The following is a 19,516-nucleotide window of genomic DNA, read 5'->3' on the forward strand; positions in this document are numbered from 1 at the left end:
CCAACGGGACTTGCCGTCTGTGGTCAGCTGCGACGTATGCCAGACAAGTTTCTCATCTTGCGTTTTGACTGAGAGCGCTCTGTGACAATGTAAGCACTGAAACTGCCAACAAAAAGGAAGGAGCAGACATTTATTTCACCGGGAAAAAGATTTATCCGTCTATTAAATAATCATTTTCATTCACAAAGGCGGTACTTCATCCGCGACAACTCTTTCACTTGGTGTATGAGGCGCACGGAGCAAAACACAAACACAACAAACGTGTGCCGCTGATCAGAATCTAACGCGGTCGCCTGCCACAAACCTGCGCGTCAAGAGAAAACTAAATGCAGCTCTGCTTACCTTTTGGCTTTGGCGTGATTTGAAAGTGGCAGACCTTTATGATCGTTATTGTGTAGAACTAAGTTGCTTTTTTTGAGTCATTTTCAAAACAAGTGGTTGTACATTTTCCAACATTTGTCTATGAGCTGGCCGGCCATTGTCATGTAAATATTAGTTCAGAATAGAAATATATATATATATTTTTTTGTCCAAGCCACTGGCCGATAATCCCAACATAATTTCCGCAGCGATGCAAGTTCTCATAACAGCGGCAGACGGGGGGGGGGGTTCGCTACCGCTGAATGATTTAGTTTCTCGGATGGAGCCAAAACTAGCAGCTTCTGATGACAGCGTCTGTCCGCCTCCGCTGTTTATCTGTCCAAACCTGGCAACTAAAAAAAAAAAAAAGGGCAACATCCATCCATCCATCCATTTTCCGAACCGCTTGATCCTCACTAGGGTCACGGGGGGTGCTGGAGCCTATCCCAGCTGTCTCCGGGCAGTAGGCGGGGGACACCCTGAATCGGTTGCCAGCCAATCGCAGGGCACACAGAGACGAACAACCATCCACGCTCACACACACACCTAGGGACAATTTAGAGTGTTCAATCAGCCTGCCATGCATGTTTTTGGAATGTGGGAGGAAACCGGAGCACCCGGAGAAAACCCACGCAGGCCCGGGGAGAACATGCAAACTCCACACAGGGAGGCCGGAGCTGGAATCGAACCCGGTACCTCTGCACTGTGAAGTCGACGTGCTAACCACTGGACTACCGGGCCGAAAAGGGCAACATTCCATTTTCATACCATTTCCAGGGCTGGGGTTTCAGACTACAGTATTGGGTTTCAAGCTAGGGCTCGGCTTTTCAAGTCGGGTTTCAAATTAGGGTTAGGGTTTGCAAGTAGGGTTTTAAACTCCTGTTTAAAGTAGGCTTTAGAACACTAGAATGAAGTTTTCAAACGAGTGTTTTGAATTTCAAACTAGGGTGAGGGTTTTAAACTCGGGTTAGGGTTTCAAACTAGTGCATGTGTATATTTTAGAGTTCTTCCAACGGAAATGTCCTCAAAAATACAAGTTGTATTTTTTGGGGGGGGGGGGGGTGTTATACTGCAGAATACCAATGAGTGTTGGCGGAGTGCAGCCACTGTGGAATAGCATCGAGGCTCCCACAGTAGCTTTGCGAGCATTTTGCCACCCAGCGGGGAAGGTCAAAGGTTTGAGCTTGTCTCCAAATAAACGGACGAGAATCCCTGTCGGTGGTGGAACTAACGCAAAGACAACACAATTCCAAAGCAAATACAAGGGCTTCAAGCTCCTCTCGGATAAACACGCATTCCTGAGAGGGCCTTTGTCTCAAGTCTGAATTAAGAAAGTAAGAGTGTCAATAGCGAGCGCCGCTTTCGGCCTTTGTTCGCTCGTCAGATTGCGTTGCGTGAAAGGCAAAGCGAGACAGCTCAGCGGACAATATTTGCTATTTAGCGGTTTTACATTTTTTTGTTTGCAGGTGAAAAAAAAGCAGGAATATGCTGATTACATCATGTTATTGACGACATTTCTACTGGCCTGGTCAGGCCAGTGTCTGTGAGGTGGCCCGAATCGGTGCCATCCGGGCCATCGGGCCACCATTAATGTCGGACCCAATAGTTCAAATGAGTGAAGTTTGCTAATTGGAAATTCGATTCAACATTGATACAGATTCTTCTGAATCACTTCTGAGTAGATTGGAAAGGAAGAAAGAAAAAATTTCAACACACTCCACACGCCAGGATAATCGCTCGGGATAATCTTTTCGCGACATCCGATTATCAAGCCTTTAATTAGAAAGGGGGTGGCAGGAGGGGAGCCCCAACGCGGCATGCTTAAGTACGCGCACATTCATCATCTCCACCGCGGAGAGACGCGTAACCTCGTGACCCCACCGCAAAGTCGGGTCAGGAGAGAGGTGGGGAACGTTCCTCCTTCCTGAAGGCCTGCCCGCAAGATGGCCGCCCCGTCTCCACAACATAGCGCATGGATGTCACAACTGATTGAATGATGGCAAGAATGATGGCATGCCCCCCCCCAACCCCCCTCAAACACACACACACACACACACACACACTGGGATTCACTATCTTCTTTTTTTCCACTTGATTCTGCACTGTGACATTGCGGTCTGAAGCCTTAGCGTCTGCCGTTGTCAGTTCTCTCTATCATTACACAGCCACCCGTGTGTGTGTGTGTGTGTGTGTGTGTGTGTGTGTGTGTGTGTATGTGTGTGTGTGTGTGTGTGTGTGTGTGCGCACGCCGCATCCACACAGCTGGACTCATCATACAGCACATTTTAATTGGAGGTTACAGTGTATAAATGAGTGATGCCGCTCGGGCCAGCGAGACTAATTACAGATCACGGTCATTACAATCGTTTTTTGGATCGGCCGCAGAGCAGGCGTGGAAAAAGGTAGATGACAGGCGAGACCGATTGCCGTGCAATTCTGGACAGGGTGACAAAATCCAGATCCAAAAGGTAAACTGGTGAAGGAAACACCAATTTTTTTCGATTACTGTATAGTCAGCCGTTTTTAGTTGAAAAAAACGACCATGTATATGAATGTGTTTTTAGTTGGAAAAAAATGACCATGGTTAGTAAGGTGTTTTTAGACGAAAAAAACAACCATGTATAGTAAGGCGTTTTTAGATGAAAAAAACGACCATGTATATGAATGCGTTTTTAGTTGGAAAAAAATGACCATGGTTAGTAAGGTGTTTTTAGACGAAAAAAACAACCATGTATAGTAAGGCGTTTTTAGATGAAAAAAACGACCATGTATATGAATGCGTTTTTAGTTGGAAAAAAACGACCATGGTTAGTAAGGCGTTTTTAGACGAAAAAAATGACCATGTATATTAAGGCGTTTTTAGACGAAAAAAAATGACCATGTATAGTAAGGCGTTTTTAGCCGAAAAAAACGACCATGTATAGTAAGGCGTTTTTGGACGAAAAAAACGACCATGTATAGTAAGGCGTTTTTAGACGAAAAAAACAACCATGTATAGTAAGGCATTTTTAGCCAAAAAAAACCACCATGTATAGTAAGGCATTTTTAGCCGAAAAAAAACGACCATGTACAGTAAGGCGTTTTTAGCCCCCAAAAAACAACCATGTATAATAAGGCGTTTTTAGCCGAAAAAACCGACCATGTATAGTAAGGCGTTTTTTGAGGAAAAAAACACCATGTATAGTAAGGCGTTTTTAGCCGAAAAAAACGACCATGTACAGTAAAGCGTTTTTAGCCGAAAAAAACGACCATGTATAGTAAGGCGTTTTTAGCCCCCAAAAAACAACCATGTATAGTAAGGCGTTTTTAGCCGAAAAAAACGGCCATGTATAGTAAGGCGTTTTTAGACGAAAAAAACGATCATGTATTGTTTGCATATGTTCAAACCCCGCTCAACGATGTGTGAAAATACACCAGTTTTCTTACTGTAAACCCTCCAGAGTGCATGTCAAATACGCCTATCGTGCAGGGCAAGTCTCAGTCACTTGTGGTGTAGAGGTATACCAGCAGGCTTTCCGTCCAGGCAACCCCGGTTCGAACCCTGGTCAGTTATGTGAGAAAATACAACACCAGAGAGTTGCTTTTTCCTGCAAACCCTCCAGAGTGCATGTCAAATACGCCCATTGTGCAGAGCAGGTCACAAACACTGGTGGTGTAGAAGTATACACGCTGGCTTTCCGTCCAGGCAGTGCGGGTTCAAACCCCCTCCAGTGACAGCATAAGTGTGAGTTGCATGGCCTAAAGCTGGCATAGGCTCCGGAGAGTTCCCAGTGACTGGCACTTTTAGACGAAAAACACGACCATGTATAATAAGGCATTTTGAGCCTAAAAAAACGTCCATGTATAGTAAGTAACGCCTACTATACATGGTCTTTTTTTTCGGCTAAAAATGCCTTACTATACATGGTCGTTTTTTTCAGCTAAAAACGCCTTACTATACATGGTCGTTTTTTTCGGCGACAAACGCCTTACTAACCATGGTCATTTTTTTCAACTAAAAACGCCTTACTATACATGGTCGTTTTTTTCGGCGAAAAACGCCTTACTATACATGGCCGTTTTTTTCGGCTAAAAACGCCTTACTATACATGGTCATATTTTTCGTCTAAAAACGGCTTACTATACATGGTCGTTTTTTTTTCGTCTAAAAACGCCTTCCTATACATGGTCGTTTTTTTCATCAAAAAACGCCTTACTATACATGGTCCCTTTTTTTGGCTAAAAACGCCTTACTATACATGGTCGGTTTTTTTCGGCTAAAAACGCCTTACTATACATGGTCGTTTTTTTTTCGTCTAAAAACGCCTTCCTATACATGGTCGTTTTTTTCGGCGAAAAACGCCTTACTATACATGGCCGTTTTTTTCATCAAAAAACGCCTTACTATACATGGTCCCTTTTTTTGGCTAAAAACGCCTTACTATACATGGTCGTTTTTTTTCGGCGAAAAACGCCTTACTATACATGGTCATATTTTTCATCTAAAAACGCCTTACTATACATGGTCGTTTTTTTCATCTAAAAACGGCTTACTATACATGGTCGTTGTTTTCGGCTTTCGGTACTTTGCTTGTTTTACGACGGCCTGACTTTAGTCTGGTGTTGCACATGCGCTGGCAGCAGAAAAATGGACCGTCCAATGAGAAAGGAAGCTCACCATAGAAGTGTTGCAAAACTTTGATTCAGATCTTTCGCTATTTCACAAAAGCATATAATTTACCTCAACTGTTTTCAATTTCAATTTCAGGAGTCCGTTGGGGGTCCCTTGAAAGGTTGGGGTGGTCATCAATGGTTGATCTTACCTTGTTTGTGGTCGGCCTTGTTCCACCAAGGTGTTTGGTAAGTTGGATTTCAAAGAAGATGACCCCCGCCTTTTTTTTTTTGTCCTTACTGTCCTCAACGTGTTCAGTTTCTTCTTCAGAAACACAAAAAGTGTAACTCTGCTTGTGAGGTACACATTCAAAATCCTTCCAGTGGTTCTAATGTGCTCACGTTGTTATTTTGGCTTCATTTCCTGTGCCCTCCGCTCCGGGGCTGGTCCGGCACGGCCTGCGAGTAAAAGTCCAAACAAGAGCGAGCGATCGGCCTCCTGAAATAGCGTGACCTTCTGACTTGTGCTGACCTCGGCGCCATCGCTACCGCTAATAAGCCCAGGGGAAAGTTTTTGGCTCATCGGGGTGCAAGAAGCAAGCCCGAGGCCTCCGTGGACTCCTCCCATCGGGTTTCGCAGCCCCGGAAGAAGCGCGGTGAAAACAATGCAAACAAATAGCCCGGGAGCCACTCGTGGAATTGACGAAAGCACAACGACTGGCTTTGTTTCGGCACTTGATTGCTTGTTGCCATTATAACAAGCCTTGAAAATATTCCCCCGGTGAGATGTCGTATTTCAGGCCGAGCGCTCTGCTGGCAAAAACTGTAATTATTCTTTGGCTAACAACACCGATACTTAAGTTAGATCCACTCAGAGATGCTCGCTGCGCAGGCGAAAGTGTCAGCGCGGCCGAGGGCCCTCGCGAGCGAAAATGTGCCAAAGTGGAGGCAAACAAAAGAGGCTGATGAGCTTTGATTGCTTCAGGGATGAAAGCGGCGATCGTCATGGAAAATGGAGCGCCTCGTTATTACTGCGTCGTCCTTGTGCGTGCGCGTGCAAGGAAAGATGTGCAGCGCAAGCATTGCCAACTCCCCTCCGCAGAGTAGCAATGTCAACACTGAGACGATGAGTCATCGTCGAACTCTGATGAAAACGCGTATTCTGATTTTTTTTTAATAACTTGTCCATCGTTTTTCTTTGTTTGATTGCTCATGAGATCTGCTTTTTGTTTTTTTTAATTGATTTGCAAGCAATAATTTGAAATACGGGCGGCCCGGTAGTCCAGTGGTTAGCACGTCGGCTTCACAGTGCAGAGGTACCGGGTTCGATTCCAGCTCCGGCCTCCCTGTGTGGCGTTTGCATGTTCTCCCCTGGCCTGCGTGGGTTTTCTCCGGGTGCTCCGGTTTCCTCCCACGTTCCAAAAACATGCGTGGCAGGCTGATTGAACACTCTAAATTGTCCCAAGGTGTGAGTGTGAATGCGAATGGTTGTTCATTTGTGTGTGCCCTGCGATTGGCTGGCAACCGATTCAGGGTGTCCCCCGCCTACTGCCCGGAGACGGCTGGGATGGGCTCCAGCACCCCCCGCGACCCTAGTGAGGATCAAGCGGTACGGAAGATGATGATGATGATGATGAATTTGAAATACGGAACCCTGCATGCAGCCGTTTGACAGACACTGACCAATTCCAACAAGCTAAACGTCAGAGAGGACGACATGTCGTGTATTTCAAACAAACACGTCACGCTGCATCGGGAAAGTATGCGAGCTTGATGCTAAGGCGAAATCCAAAATGCCATAGAGAGGCTAACTACTAGCATCGGTGTTGTGGCGTTATAACCCTTGAAGCAATTGGTGTTTGAACACAAATGGTGCAGCAACACACATAGAGAGACAGTAGAACAATAACGACTGGCTGACAAGATTGCCTGACGGCTATTTCAGGTGTGCCGAACGTAAGCCTTTCTTCCGTTTTACTGCAAATTCAAGTTATGTAGCTCCCCCCCCCCCCACCCCCCATCTGATTTTACAGGAAACATCTGGATCTCTGGCCCCGACAGAGCTGCGTGGCCCCCGGGTGATTGTGCGCCGCTCAGCTGCGAGGGCCCGGAATTAATGAGCGGGTATCACACGGGCTCCCGCCGAGAAGCGGGAGGCGGCCGGCGGCATCCGAGACCACCGCGCCAAAACGTCCGCGCACGATACGCTCCCACGTGTGAAGATTTCTAGCGTCTCAAGGAGACTTTTGATGCTTTTTTTTTTTTTTTTTTTGCTCGGGTGTTGCAGCAAGGCTCCTACTTTTTTGAAGAGGAGGGCAGAATGTTGAAAACAATGGCTGTGAAGATAAAGAACATAATTTTCAGTCACGGAGGCGGCACTTCCCACACTTGTCCTTCAGTGTTTCGGGGCAACGTTAGCATGCTACGATGAGGCCATTTGCTGAAGTGGACTGCTGAAAAAAAAAGTGATTGCTTCTGACTAAGATGAGAGCATTTTCATCGACGGAAGCGCCACTTTATGTACATCGATCGATTTTGTACGCCTCGATCGGTGATGCCAGGGTGTTGCGCGAGGTGAGCTGCCTCTCATGGCTAAAGTGGAGCCAAAAATGGGGAAAAAAATTGCCTCCGGTCAAAAATAAAAGCATTTTCATTCATTGGGACAGAACTTGACAAACTTGTCAATTAATGTGCGGAGACAAGCGGCTTCCATTTGTCCAAAAACAGAGCTCGGAATGTGGAAAAAAGTGACCCCCCCAACAATGAAGTCCTTTCAGGGTTCCCGATTGCATCAAAGCACGTCTGGGAAAACAAGATGCCGACAATTTCAAGTTGTTTTTTTTTTCTTTTTTTGTAAGCGCCGAAAGAGTCATTTGCATTGTTGTTTTTCTCTTGGGGGGGGGGGGGGGGTCTGGGAGCTCATTTGGAATGATTGCCACGCATTTAAGCAGACAAGCATTTTTTTCCCATGTATGTGGTCAGGTTTGAAAGTGGCTCACATTCTGCTGTTAATGAAGGTGACTTTTATGATCTTTTTTTGGGGGGGGCGGGCTGGGGAAAAAAAAGAGGAGGGTTGAGCAGGGTTGAGGGTTGGTATTTTGGGCAATCATAATGAATGCTCATGGAAATGTTTTCAGCACAAGTGCAGGCCAGAAATTCTGCTCGTCATATATACATTAAAAAAAAAGATGCACAACATTTCCTTCAAAAATATGTTTTAATAAATAAGCAAAAATGTACACAAAAAAAAAGATTTGAGGGTGATCACGTGTGGAATTGCCTTGGCCCCTTTGCAGGCTATCGGCGCACGTTGATGTACACGACGCATTCATTTCGATATCGACAATTTGGCGGAAAAAGTCTTGGGGGGGGGGCGGAGGGGCGGATTGGGGGGGGGATGGCGATCCTTCTTATCGCTTTTGCTGTCACAGCGTCCCAACGACAGCTCGTGCAGTCTGCAGGCACGCGCGCACGCGCGCAGCCTCCTCATCGCTCGTGAGCGCGTCAAATGACGTCACGGGCTCTTCCATAGTCCGTTCGGGTTTTGGAGACAATCTGCAAGAGAAGAATGAACGACAAAAGTTGCCAGTGGATGATACTTTCGATGAGTTCGGTGACATTCACACGACATCAAACTGAGCATTTTCTCTTTTTTTTTTTTTTTTTTAGCATTTTCTCATCCGATGTGAACGTGAAGGCTGCGTGACGTCATCGAGAGAGCGACCGTATTTCGTGCGAAGGGCCTCTGAAAAATGGCTGCTTCTTTTTTCTTCCATTTTTAAAAAGTGTTATTTGTTTACCTAATTGTCCGCCAAAAAAGGGGCACCAACAGACATGAAAGGAATTTACAAAACCAAAAACAAATTCGGGAGCAATTATTGTTTGGGATGGGGGGGGGGGGAATAAACAAATGGAGCGAACGCTTGTTTATTGATTGTGACGTAATCATACGTTAGATTGCCTATTTCGATGTTCCTGGAGTGATTCCTTTCTATCTCGCCTCTCGTTTGTTGAACGCGATCCTGCGCTTTTTAAAAAATGAGGAGACGGTTTTGTTTTCGCATCGGTTCCTGCGGCGTGCACACAACGCAGAGGCCCGTTGCAACAGCGGCATTTGAGTGCAGGCCACCGCCATGCACGCGAGAAAAGGAACAGCAAAGCAAGAGTTGTGGCAAAATTGCCTTTGCACGATTGCCTGAACCGAATGCACTCGGACCGAAAGAGAAAGTTTGTCTCGGTGTTCTTTAGATTCTTTGGGATATTTGGCCCCATTTTCCGTTTTTCCCTCCGTAAATAACAGACACCAATGTCCAATAATATTTTCCCACTCTATTTCGATGAGAAAGTTGATGTGAAGCCCATTGCTTCAATAACCGTCTCAAAAAAATTATTTGAAACATTTTTGAAATGACCCCCCTCCCTCCATTTCCCCCCTAATTTCTTCTTTTTGCCTCCCTCCAAGAAGCAAGCACCGATGCCCCAAAATGTTCCAAACAGGAGACATAAGATGTCTGGTGATAGAAGATGATCATGTTGCGATGAAAGCTGCTGAGGTTAGCCGCGTGTGCTTTGCAGTCTGATAATCAAAGCAAAACAATTATCATGTGGCGACACAAGGGCGTTACCTTCCAACAAAATATTGCCAAAGCAAAAAAACAAAAATAGTATTGCTCGGGGAAAAATGAAGATTCAAATTGGGAAAATGTATTTGACTTGCTTGAAAACAAATCCATGAACGAATATCAATATACGGGTTATTTTTTTTGCGGAACATTTGTCAAAATACCCAAACGCTCCTGTGAGTAAAAAATACAAATAAAAAAAATAAATGACTGAACCTTCTTCCGACCGCTAATCAAAGAGAAGCACTCGTGAAAAGGGGGGGGGGGGTTAAAAAATATATATATATTTGGCATCCCACCTGGCGCGCGCCGGGCCCCTTTTAGTGCGAGGCGGACATGGACCAGGCTCCCTCCATCCTCCACACCGAGAAGGCGTAGCTGAGTCTCTCGTGGGCCACGTAGCTGCAGCTGGACATCTTGTTGTCCATCTCGTCACTCTGCAGCACCTGACACAGGAAGTCGATGTAGCGCGAGGCCAGCTTGAGCGTCTGGATCTTGCTCAGCTTGTCCGAGGGCAGCGTGGGGATGATTTTGCGCAAGGAGGCGAAGGCCTCGTTGAGGGACTGCGTCCGCTGGCGCTCGCGCACGTTGGCCAGCACGCGCTGGTTCTGCAGCTCCTCGTACGACTGAGCTCCGGCGGTGCCGTTCGCGCCGCAGCCGCCGGGGCCACCACCGCCGGGGCTGGGCTTCTTGCTGCGCTTCAGGGGCGCCGGGCTGGCGCCACCACCGCCGCTATCGTCGCCACCGCCGCCGGACTTCTTGCTGGGCCGCCGCTTGCGGGCGCATCGCTTGCTGGGCCGGCGCTCGGCTTCCTCCTCGCTGGTGGCCAGGCTGTCGGCGGGGGACACCGGGGAGCCCGAGCCCGAGCCCTCCTCCATTTCTCGCTTGAAGAAATGCAAGGGGAGCGAGGAGGAGAACGCGACGTCCACCTTCGAAGCCGTGGTGACCGATCGAAAAGATCGACCGAGCCCCCCTCCGCCACACCTCCGAAATAAAGCAGGAGAAAGAAAAAAAAAAGTATCCGACAAGACTGGAGGGAAAGACGCCGAAGCCGAAGCCCTCCGCGCGCTGACTTAAAAGGCGGCTGCTGGCGTCCGAGTGAGGCTTGGCATGTCTTCTCCTCGCGCAGGAAGTTTTTCCTAATTTTTGTTGGAAACCTCATCCCGGGTTGGGATGCTAAATAGTTTGGAGGCTGGAAGGGGAGGGATTTTTTTTTTTTTTTTTTTTTTTTTTTGCAGCTGGAAGGGGGAGCCTGCATGTGGCGGGCGGGCGGGCGCCCTCCTGCCTCTTCTTAGGTCACTTTTTTTTTTTTTTTTTTACACTCGGCTGTGTCTGATTGTGTGTTAGTTTGCCACATTTTTTTGGAGTTGACAAAGTGACACTGCAACAATACCGTTGGCAAACTAACATCAAGAAAACTCACGAAAAGATGTCCCACAATGCAAAGCACCTTTGGCTGATTTTGAGTGTCCGACGGTTCGGTCACGTGGCGTCAGAGGGGTCAATCAACGTTGGCTCTCCGAGCTTGCAAAAAACGGGCAGCGTTCACTAAAGCGAAGAACCCCCCCGAAGGCCCGTGGTGACGCTTACCCCGAGCAGATGGCGTCCGCGTCGTTCATCTGGCATGTCGTGTTTCTTCGGCACACATGGCTCACGTTAGAGCGTCGACTTCAACCGCTGCCAAGAGTGCACGGTTGTCCAAATCAGCTGAGCCGACTCCCCAAAATAAGCTCCGCGTCACGCTTAGAGGGAGCTGACAAAACAGAAACAAAAAAGGAGAGCAATAGATTATCTTTCTTTGGTTTGCGGCACGAATTTCGGTTACACATTCGAAGATCGGCGGCGATAAATGAAGCGAAAAGCGGATGGACGCCGCGACTGATTAAAAGATGGCGCAACCAATGACAGAAGGACAGACGGGTGGATGGTTGGCGATGGAAGGATGAATGAATGATGGATGATGGATTGAATGATAGAAGCATCAATGGATGCCGTTGGGCGCGGACATTACCACCCGATTATCTCCACCTGTCTCTTCTTCATGGCCGCCGTCTGCCGCGTGCGTCTTTTAAGCGTTTCAAGATGCGGCTGTGCGGAAGGAAGCCGCCAGCTGCTTCTGGTTGCTCGCCATCCGCGCTCGTCTCTTACCGGCAGCCCGATGGCTTTGCGAGCGAGCTACTCGCGGCCTCGCCGACGCAGTTACGCCAACCATTTCGGCATTAAAAAAAAGAAAAAATGTCAGTATTTATTTCTTTTCATGTGGCGGCCCGGTAGGTAGTCCAGTGGTTAGCACGTGGGCTTCACAGTGCAGAGGTACCGGGTTCGATTCCAGCTCCGGCCTCCCTGTGTGCAGTTTGCATGTTCTCCCCGGGCCTGCGTGGGTTTTCTCCGGGTGCTCCGGTTTCCTCCCACATTCCAAAAATATGCGTGAACACTCTAAATTGTCCCTAGGTGTGAGTGTGAGCGTGGATGGTTGTACGTCTCTGTGTGCCCTGCGATTGGCTGGCAACCGATTCAGGGTGTCCCCCGCCTACTGCCCGAAGTCAGCTGGGATAGGCTCCAGCACCCCCCGCGACCCTAGTGAGGATCAAGCGGCTCGGAAGATGAATGAATGAATGAATGTTAATTAATTAATGTTCAAAAATTCCTCTGCGCTGTGTGTGTGTGCGGGGCTCGTGAAATTTTTTGAGGCGAAAACAAAGAGACGCGCGTCTGCTTTTACTGCGCGTTGCTTTTCCAGTAAAGCGTGACTCACCCGAGTCATTCCAGAATAACAACTCGCGCGTCAGCCCTGATTGCAAAGCTCATTTCGAGATCGGATGACATCACGTCAAAGGAATCAACGCAGGATTTAAAAAACCAAGAAATCGATCAAATAAAAGACACACGGCCGTGCTTTTAATGGCGCCGCCGTAAATCCTTTAGATATCGCGAAAGCGGCATTCGGCATGGGCGGCCGGGGCATCAAACGCCCAAAACGGGTCTGGGGTGTTGAGGCGAGGCCTCGGCGGTTGAACGAAACAACAGGCAGGTAACCCGTCGGCCAATAAAACGACACCCCCGGGCCGCTCGGCTCCACCGTAAGCGAGCGAGCGACCGTTCGTTCCCGATGACAAGGTGTTTCTGAAATGGCATTAGGGGCCCTTTCATAAAGCTTTAATTGGCACCGGGGAGCAGCTTGAAGCATTTAGGCTTCGCTTAATGCCGGGCGGACTCACTGCTTTGTCTCCTGCGTGGAAGGGGGTGGGGGGGGGGCGCCCGGGATGGCGGGGACCCCCACTGTCAGCGTTTGCTTTGATACGTGAAGATGGAGGGGGTTGCGTTGAAGGGGGAAAGGGGGGGGGCATAGTCACCCCTCCTTTCTCCTAAAGACATATAAACATGCCCGCGACCCCCCCCCACCCCCACCACCACCCCCCATCCCCAAAAACGACATAGCTTTGCTGGCCTACAGAGTCACGGCCATCCAACCCAGCCAACGCCTCGTTTTACATTAACCCTTCAAAGGTGAAAATAGTACCGACCCCCCCCCCCCCACACACACACACAGGTGGTGACACACCCCTAAAAATGTGGCCTATATTTCAACCATAAATATGCCACAAAGTGTGATTCCAAAAATATTGGAATGACCCGTATCAAGAAATGGTTTCCAGATTATTTGAGCTTCACTTTTTAAGAGCAAAAATCTGACCAAAACTGGTGGGGGGGGGAGCGGGGGGGGGCAGGATTGGTCAACCATGGCCAGAAGCGAATTGAGTGTCAAGTGACAACAGACAAACTCCTAATAATTATTCTGTAGGGGCAGATATATGGACCATGTTCTGTTTTTTTCTTCTTCAAAAAAAATTTTTTGGGTGGGCCTCACATTCAGGAAATCTCACCAATTGTGCCAGCAAAAGTGCTGGCAAAAACTCACTCACTGGGCGCAACCCACAAAAGTTTTATCCATTGCCGTGACATTTAGAGGATCTAATTATTGTAAAAAGGAAGCAACAAGTGTGAAGTTTAAAGCGGCCCTTTCTGGTGAATTCCAGGGCGTGTCCTCCGATTTCTCCAAATGAGCCGCCAAAAGCAGGCATCCTGGACCAAAGGGCCGTCCAAAAATTTGCAAAGATATGCCCCAAAAAAACAAAACAAAACCAGGGCCATCGCCATTCGCCGCTTTCATTCTTTTTGGCTTTGGTGCCGTAAGAGAGCAATCAACTCAAATACACTTCACCGCCTTGACAGTTACAAAAAACAGTGTCTCTGGAGCAATTATTCTGCTTACAAAGTCATTATATCCATTATGATGTACTACTTCCAGGATCTGAACTTTAACCGGACGCGAAGAACGGGGGGAGGGTGCTGCACTTGTCGATCGGGTCAGAGTGAATTTGTCGAACAAATGACAGAGGGACTGTGCACTTGGGTGCTGTTGCTGCAGCCTCCTGCACAAATAACGTCGCGTAATTAGCGCTGCACTTGTGACCCGGGTGCCAAGGTTAGCATGACGGTCGCTCCCACTTTCACAGCGCCGTGATGGGGGCCAGGTGCACCCCCCCCACCGACCCGAGTGGAGAGGAGCCGCGGGCTCTTTGGAGGCGGGCTGGAAGCAAAAGGGTGGGCAAACAGCAGCCGTGTTGATTCTGCTGATTGAGCCGAGGACACGCGGGGGTGAAGATCGGCGGCTGTCAACAAAGAGGAGGCCTCGACACTCCCCTGTCACTCACTCAATGTCACCTGTGTCACCAAAAATATCCTCGTCTTCTCAAGCCTGCGATGTTCTTTTGACAGTCACGGTCAAGTAATGGGACTGATTCAGTGTGCAAGATTTACACATAAAAATGAAAGGGGTGCCACATGGATCAATGTTAGAACCCATCATATTGACTGGATACAGGCATTGTTCACTTTTCAGTCACTCAGGCACCAATGAAAAATCAAACGTCATGCCACACCCATGTCTCCAATTTGCTTCCAGCCCCCCCCCCCGCCCCCCCCCACATCATGAAAAAGATGGTTGTTGAGCCATTAACATTGCATTGTCACAGAAAGCAAGACATGAACATTAACGTTGGTCAACAATTTGTGAAAGGTGAAAATAAACTAAACTTGGAAGTCTGATGTTTCGGGATACAGCCTACGAATACTACGGCAGCCTACTGAAGAATGAGGAGTCCCCACGTGATATTTGCACGTCTGTATTATACTGCCTCCAGGTGGCCAAAGGTTGCACACCAAAACGAGCAGCACAATGTCCATTGAACTGAAGCAAAATGTGTGATTAAAAATGGTTCAATTATTTCCATCCAATTTCATTCATTCATTCATTATTGTAGGTTTTGTTGGAACAGATTCATTGCATGTCCACCCAAAAAAAAAAGAGGCCTTTTTTGTCTGAACTGCATTGACAGGCTGTTTAAGGCGGAGACTGATGGCCCTGCGAGCTCACGTTTCTAACACCTCATCGAATCCGAGAGGCGGCTGGTGTTTACTTCTCTCCATGTAGTGTGTTTGCCGTGGTCGCCGGGAGGCCCCCCCCCCCCGGCCCCCTCGAGTTACTCGAATCACCCAAGGAATCATTCAACGTTCCAGGGTTCATCCCAGAGGGCTTCAAATGCGCGGCCCCCCGCCGCCGGGGGTCCTTGGATGCGGGCCCCCGGGGACACATTTTGAAGACGACACCGCATTTTTGCCTGGGCGCGCTCGCGGAGGCTCAATGCGAGCTCTTGTGAAGCCTTGTAATGAGAAAAGCAGGTGAGCTTTTTTAACAAGGCTTTCACAGCTCTTAAAGTACCAACACACTGGGTCACCATGGTGATGGGAGCCCGATGCTTCTGGCGAGTCAGCATTTTTCTTCTTTCGGGGGGGGGGGGGTGGGGGCAGACGTGGTTTCGCTACGGGGATTTTTATGCTTTATGTAGATTTTGATTTTTTTTTTTAATTGTATCAATCAATTTGATTGGATAAGGGTCATTCCGTTAAGTGTTGTTGTACAGTACAACAGCAATGAACCTTGAGGTACGGTGTCACTTGGCCTCGCAAGTGCTCTCAACTATTCATTTGGCAAACATGAGCAGCGCGTGGGTTCGGCCAAACGATTTTACGAGAACAAATTCCTAATTCCTGAAGTCGGCAATGAAAAACGCGAGTCCGGGGCTTTTCATCTCTTTTCAACAAGCCTGACTTCTTTTTTTTTTTTTTTAGGTTTGTTTTTGGCCAGAACATGAAAAAGTTGACAAAAGGCAAGTTGGAGCCGAGACAGCAAGCGAAACAAAAAAAAAAAAAAACAGAGAGTCTGTGTTTCCTGATGCTGTTGTTTTAAATATGGGGAACGCTAGTTGTTTGCTCCTTTCTGCTAGCTACATGTCAAGCGATTTCTTGAAACCTTCCCAAGCGGGAATTCAACGCAAAGAACCTGACACACGGCTGGAGTATAAATGTGACGCAATGTACACTTTGTTATCTTGTAAACGGGCATCAAGAGGGCCAAAAATGGGAGACGTGACGTGAAGCTGTCGCGCCGGAAGCAGTTAGCTAGTTAGCTCAACAGCTAGCCGGCAAACGGTAGCATTCATCTTCATCACCATTGAGCGAAACGACACAGAGGGCGGTTGCGCCCCTTGAAAATTGGCTCGTTTCAGCGCTGTCGTTTTTGAAAACGGATGGCTTTGAGGGTAATCTGCCCTATAAATCAAGTGAGCTCCAGCGACGATTGCCCCTTTGGAGGAAGACGTTTCCTTTGTTTTGAGACATACTGTAGCTATGTGACCTTACAGCAGGTCTGTTGAACACATTTTTCGAAGCAGACGTAAATTGTTCCGGCAGGATGTGATGCATGTAATTGTATTTACAAAGGCAAGGCCCAGACTTAGAAACGATAAACACACCTGCCTCGCATGTTTCTCGCTGCAAATCGGGCTGAATGCGAATCAATAAATGCACTAAAGTAAGAAGCCCGCCGCTCTTCACGTTGAAAGAATTTGACTCGCTGTGGTCTCCTCGACAGCGCATTTGAAATAGACCAATCCAAACGCATTCGTGCAAACGTTCGGCTTTAATGGAGGTTTTTCAGTTTTAAAATAAATAAATAAATAAAATAAAAAGCATCGGCAATTTTGTCGCTTCCAAATGGCGTGAAAATACGGGATCCAATTTTGTGTATATCGCTCCAACTGGAGCCAGGGAGCTCCTGAGTGAATTATTTTGGGGGGTTTTGAGACATGTTTTAAGTACAAGCATTTAAAGCATAAATTAGCCATAATTAGGATTTCAATAAATAAATAAATAGATAAATGAGGCGAGAAACAAACAAAAGTGTCGGCAAGCCGCCGTCGTGCCGTCATCTGGGTTTCACTGTCGTCTCATTTACATGATCAAGACTCTTTTCTCACACACTCCAGCGCGGGATGGAAGGGCCCCGGGAAGCCTCATGCCAGCGTGCCTTACCCCCCCCAACCCCAACCCCTCTCTCAGTCACTCGCTGCAATGTGACAAGTGGCATCCATTTGGGCAAACAATGCCCACGGCCTTTCCGTCCCGCCAAGGCCTCGCTGGCAAAGGCTCTCAATGACCAGTCGACCGTAAATTACAATATCAAAAGCCTGAGGTGCGTGCGACCCAGTGAGAAGTCTGCAGATGTCGAGGAGAGAGCAAGACGGAGATCTCCGCATTCGAGGGGGTGGAGGGGGGGGGTGCCCCACAGCCCTCAACTAATCCCACTTTATCCAAGAAAGACGAGCTGTCAGATCTGGGGACACAAAAGCGAGACAAAAACGTGAGTTTTGATACGTTTCAATGACTGTTTAATGAGTTCTATATGGAGGCACACTTACTACTCAACAAAGAGAGACTCGAGAGCAGAATTTTTTTGAGTAGGGTTAAAAAAAAAAGAAAAAAGACAGCCAGAAAACGATTGGATGAAATCTGGAGCACTAATAAAGGAAACACACCTGGAAGTGGAAGTTTGCAACTAGCACAAATTGAAACGACTTTTCCATTTAATAACAAAAATCCTCTTTCCACCTAATCCTTCAATTAATCTTTGACAAGCTTTTTTTTTTGTAAACAGTCCCAATAATGCAACCTACATCCTCGGTGACATACCCTAAAACATGTATACTGTACTTTGTTACTGTAGAAGTAGATTTTTTCAGGTATTTGCGCATAAATTTAGTGTAGATTTTTTTTTTTACTTCCTAAGACTATGAAATGTCATTTAGGTACAAAAATAAATTAAAAAAACGTCCCCCCCCCATGTAAGATTTAAGTTTTGATCATTTACCTAAATGGAATAAAACGTAAATATATACAAAATTCACTTTTATTCACTTGCCTCGTGAAAATAAACACACACACACTCACACACATGCACGCAGGTCAGGCGCGTCGTAAAGCGAGGACCCGCTACGATTCGTCATGCGCGATCATTGGGAAGGCAGAAAGGGGATGGCGATCGCTCACCGCTCGTGTTCCAAATGGCGTTGGTGTGGTTCTTGTATCCGCTCTTCATGCACTCGTCCACGTAGGACTTGGGGTCGCATCCGGACATGAGGATCTCCCTGAGGAGGGCGATGTAGGCGATGGCCAGCCGCAGCGTGTCGATCTTGGACAGCCGCTTCTCGTACGGGAAGGTCGGCACGTGGCAGCGCAGCTCCTCGAAGGCCGAGTTGATGCTCAGCATCCGCTTCCGCTCGCGGATGTTGGCCGCGTGCCGCTGCACCTTGTACGGCTGCTGCGACACCTGCAGCCGGCGCGCGCCGCGCTGCCGCTTGCCCGCCTCCGACGACTCGTCGGCGCCGAAGTCGTCCGCCTCCTCGTCGTCGTCGCCGGGGGACTGCGCGTCAAAGTCGGCGAAGGTGAGCTGCGCCTCGGGGAACACCGACTGGCAGCCCAGCGAGGACCAGGGCGACAGCTGGCCAACGGCCGCCGCGCCGCCGCCACCCCCGCAGTCCAGCAGCAACGTGTCCAGCTGCGTCTGGAACTGCAGGTTTTGCTCCATCTGACCCCAGAAGGCGAAATCCGGCGAGGCATCTTGGTCCAGATCGAACAGAACGTCCTCCATGGCGCGGTGTGGTGATTTTTGAGCAGGTGGCGGGGAGGGAGGCCGCCGCGCTCGTGGCTGACCGAGTGACGTTGCGCGTCACCGCGGCGGGCGTTAAATACCTCCATGGCCTCCGTGTTTTCTCAAAGGAGCCTCTTGAGAAAGCCTCGCTAAAAAACAATTACAAAGGGATCGGTTGATCTCCAAATGACAAAAAGAATGGAGGGGGAAGGGGGGGGGGCACGTGTCCAATTATAGGACCCCCCTCCCCAACCCCGCTAATATTGACAAAACACTATTTAGTGAGTTGAGGACTTGCGGCGCTCATGAAGTGGCCCAGCAGGCCCACGCCGGGCCTGTGAATGAATGGCCGCCTTCGGATCTATTTAAGCTCAGCTGACTACTGTCAAAAACACACGGAAGCCCTTTCAAAAGTCTTCCAAATCTCATTTCATGACCACAAGTGCCGCGTTTGCATTGATTTTTTAGCACGCGCGATGTATGGAGAATTAGAATCGATCAAGCATTTAAAAAAAAGAATTAAGAGAAATTAAATCAAGCTTTTAAAAGCAAAAAGTGCTCTTGAGAAAATGCACTGCGTTTAAGATAAGATAAGATAAGATATCCTTTATTCGTCCCACACTGGGGAAATTTACAGCCTCCAGCAGCAAGAATGTATGTAGAAAGAAGAAAGAAGAGAAAAAAAAACAACAAACATCTTTCAATTAAATGCAATATGAACACAATATGGATAAATCGCAGTACTATTTACAATTTTCATTATTATCATTATTATGATTATTTTTTATTCATCAGCCTGACAGCAGTTTGTGTGTAAAACTGCACAGAGTTGGCTGAAATGCATCGAAATCATATCATTAGTCCCATGCGAATGTGAAATGAATATTTTTTTGAA

At 47.9% G+C, this 19,516-nt stretch overlaps 2 protein-coding genes across 3 annotated transcripts; both read right to left on the reverse strand.

Moving 5' to 3' along the window:
• Nucleotides 1-8,148: 8,148 nt before the first annotated feature.
• On the reverse strand, nt 8,149-11,989 carry LOC127611862 (twist-related protein 2-like). 2 transcript variants are annotated; one of them, XM_052082653.1, is made up of 4 exons: nt 11,601-11,989; nt 11,163-11,325; nt 9,872-10,556; nt 8,149-8,505 (listed from the first exon to the last, which is right to left on the reverse strand). In XM_052082653.1, exons 2-3 carry the CDS (start codon nt 11,189-11,191, stop codon nt 9,893-9,895), a joined length of 693 nt encoding a protein of 230 aa, XP_051938613.1. In that variant the 5' UTR covers nt 11,192-11,325; nt 11,601-11,989; the 3' UTR covers nt 8,149-8,505; nt 9,872-9,892. The 2 variants fall into 2 exon arrangements, with proteins under 2 accessions (XP_051938613.1, XP_051938612.1); XM_052082652.1 differs by lacking the exon at nt 8,149-8,505 and having other exon boundaries at nt 9,859-10,556.
• A 4,809-nt stretch (nt 11,990-16,798) lies between these two features.
• On the reverse strand, nt 16,799-19,111 carry LOC127611863 (fer3-like protein). Its single transcript, XM_052082654.1, has 2 exons — nt 18,021-19,111; nt 16,799-17,307 (listed from the first exon to the last, which is right to left on the reverse strand). The coding sequence occupies exons 1-2, from the start codon at nt 18,619-18,621 to the stop codon at nt 17,270-17,272; spliced, it is 639 nt and encodes a 212-aa protein (XP_051938614.1). The 5' UTR covers nt 18,622-19,111; the 3' UTR covers nt 16,799-17,269.
• Nucleotides 19,112-19,516: the final 405 nt, after the last annotated feature.

The sequence above is a fragment of the Hippocampus zosterae genome, chromosome 12 (genome assembly GCF_025434085.1).
Source record: "Hippocampus zosterae strain Florida chromosome 12, ASM2543408v3, whole genome shotgun sequence".
Taxonomy (NCBI): domain Eukaryota; kingdom Metazoa; phylum Chordata; class Actinopteri; order Syngnathiformes; family Syngnathidae; genus Hippocampus; species Hippocampus zosterae.

Excerpts from the sequence above, each read along its gene's own strand:
- LOC127611862 (XM_052082653.1), bottom strand. The coding sequence starts at position 11,191 with ATGAACGACGCGGACGCCATCTGCTCGGG. Across the intron at positions 10,557-11,162 it reads GCGGACGCCATCTGCTCGGG|GTGTGGCGGAGGGGGGCTCG; the intron begins GTAAGCGTCACC and ends TTTATTTCGGAG.
- LOC127611863 (XM_052082654.1), bottom strand. The coding sequence starts at position 18,621 with ATGGAGGACGTTCTGTTCGATCTGGACCAAGATGCCTCGCCGGATTTC. Across the intron at positions 17,308-18,020 it reads CGCCATTTGGAACACGAGCG|ATCTGACAGCTCGTCTTTCT; the intron begins GTGAGCGATCGC and ends TTGTGTCCCCAG.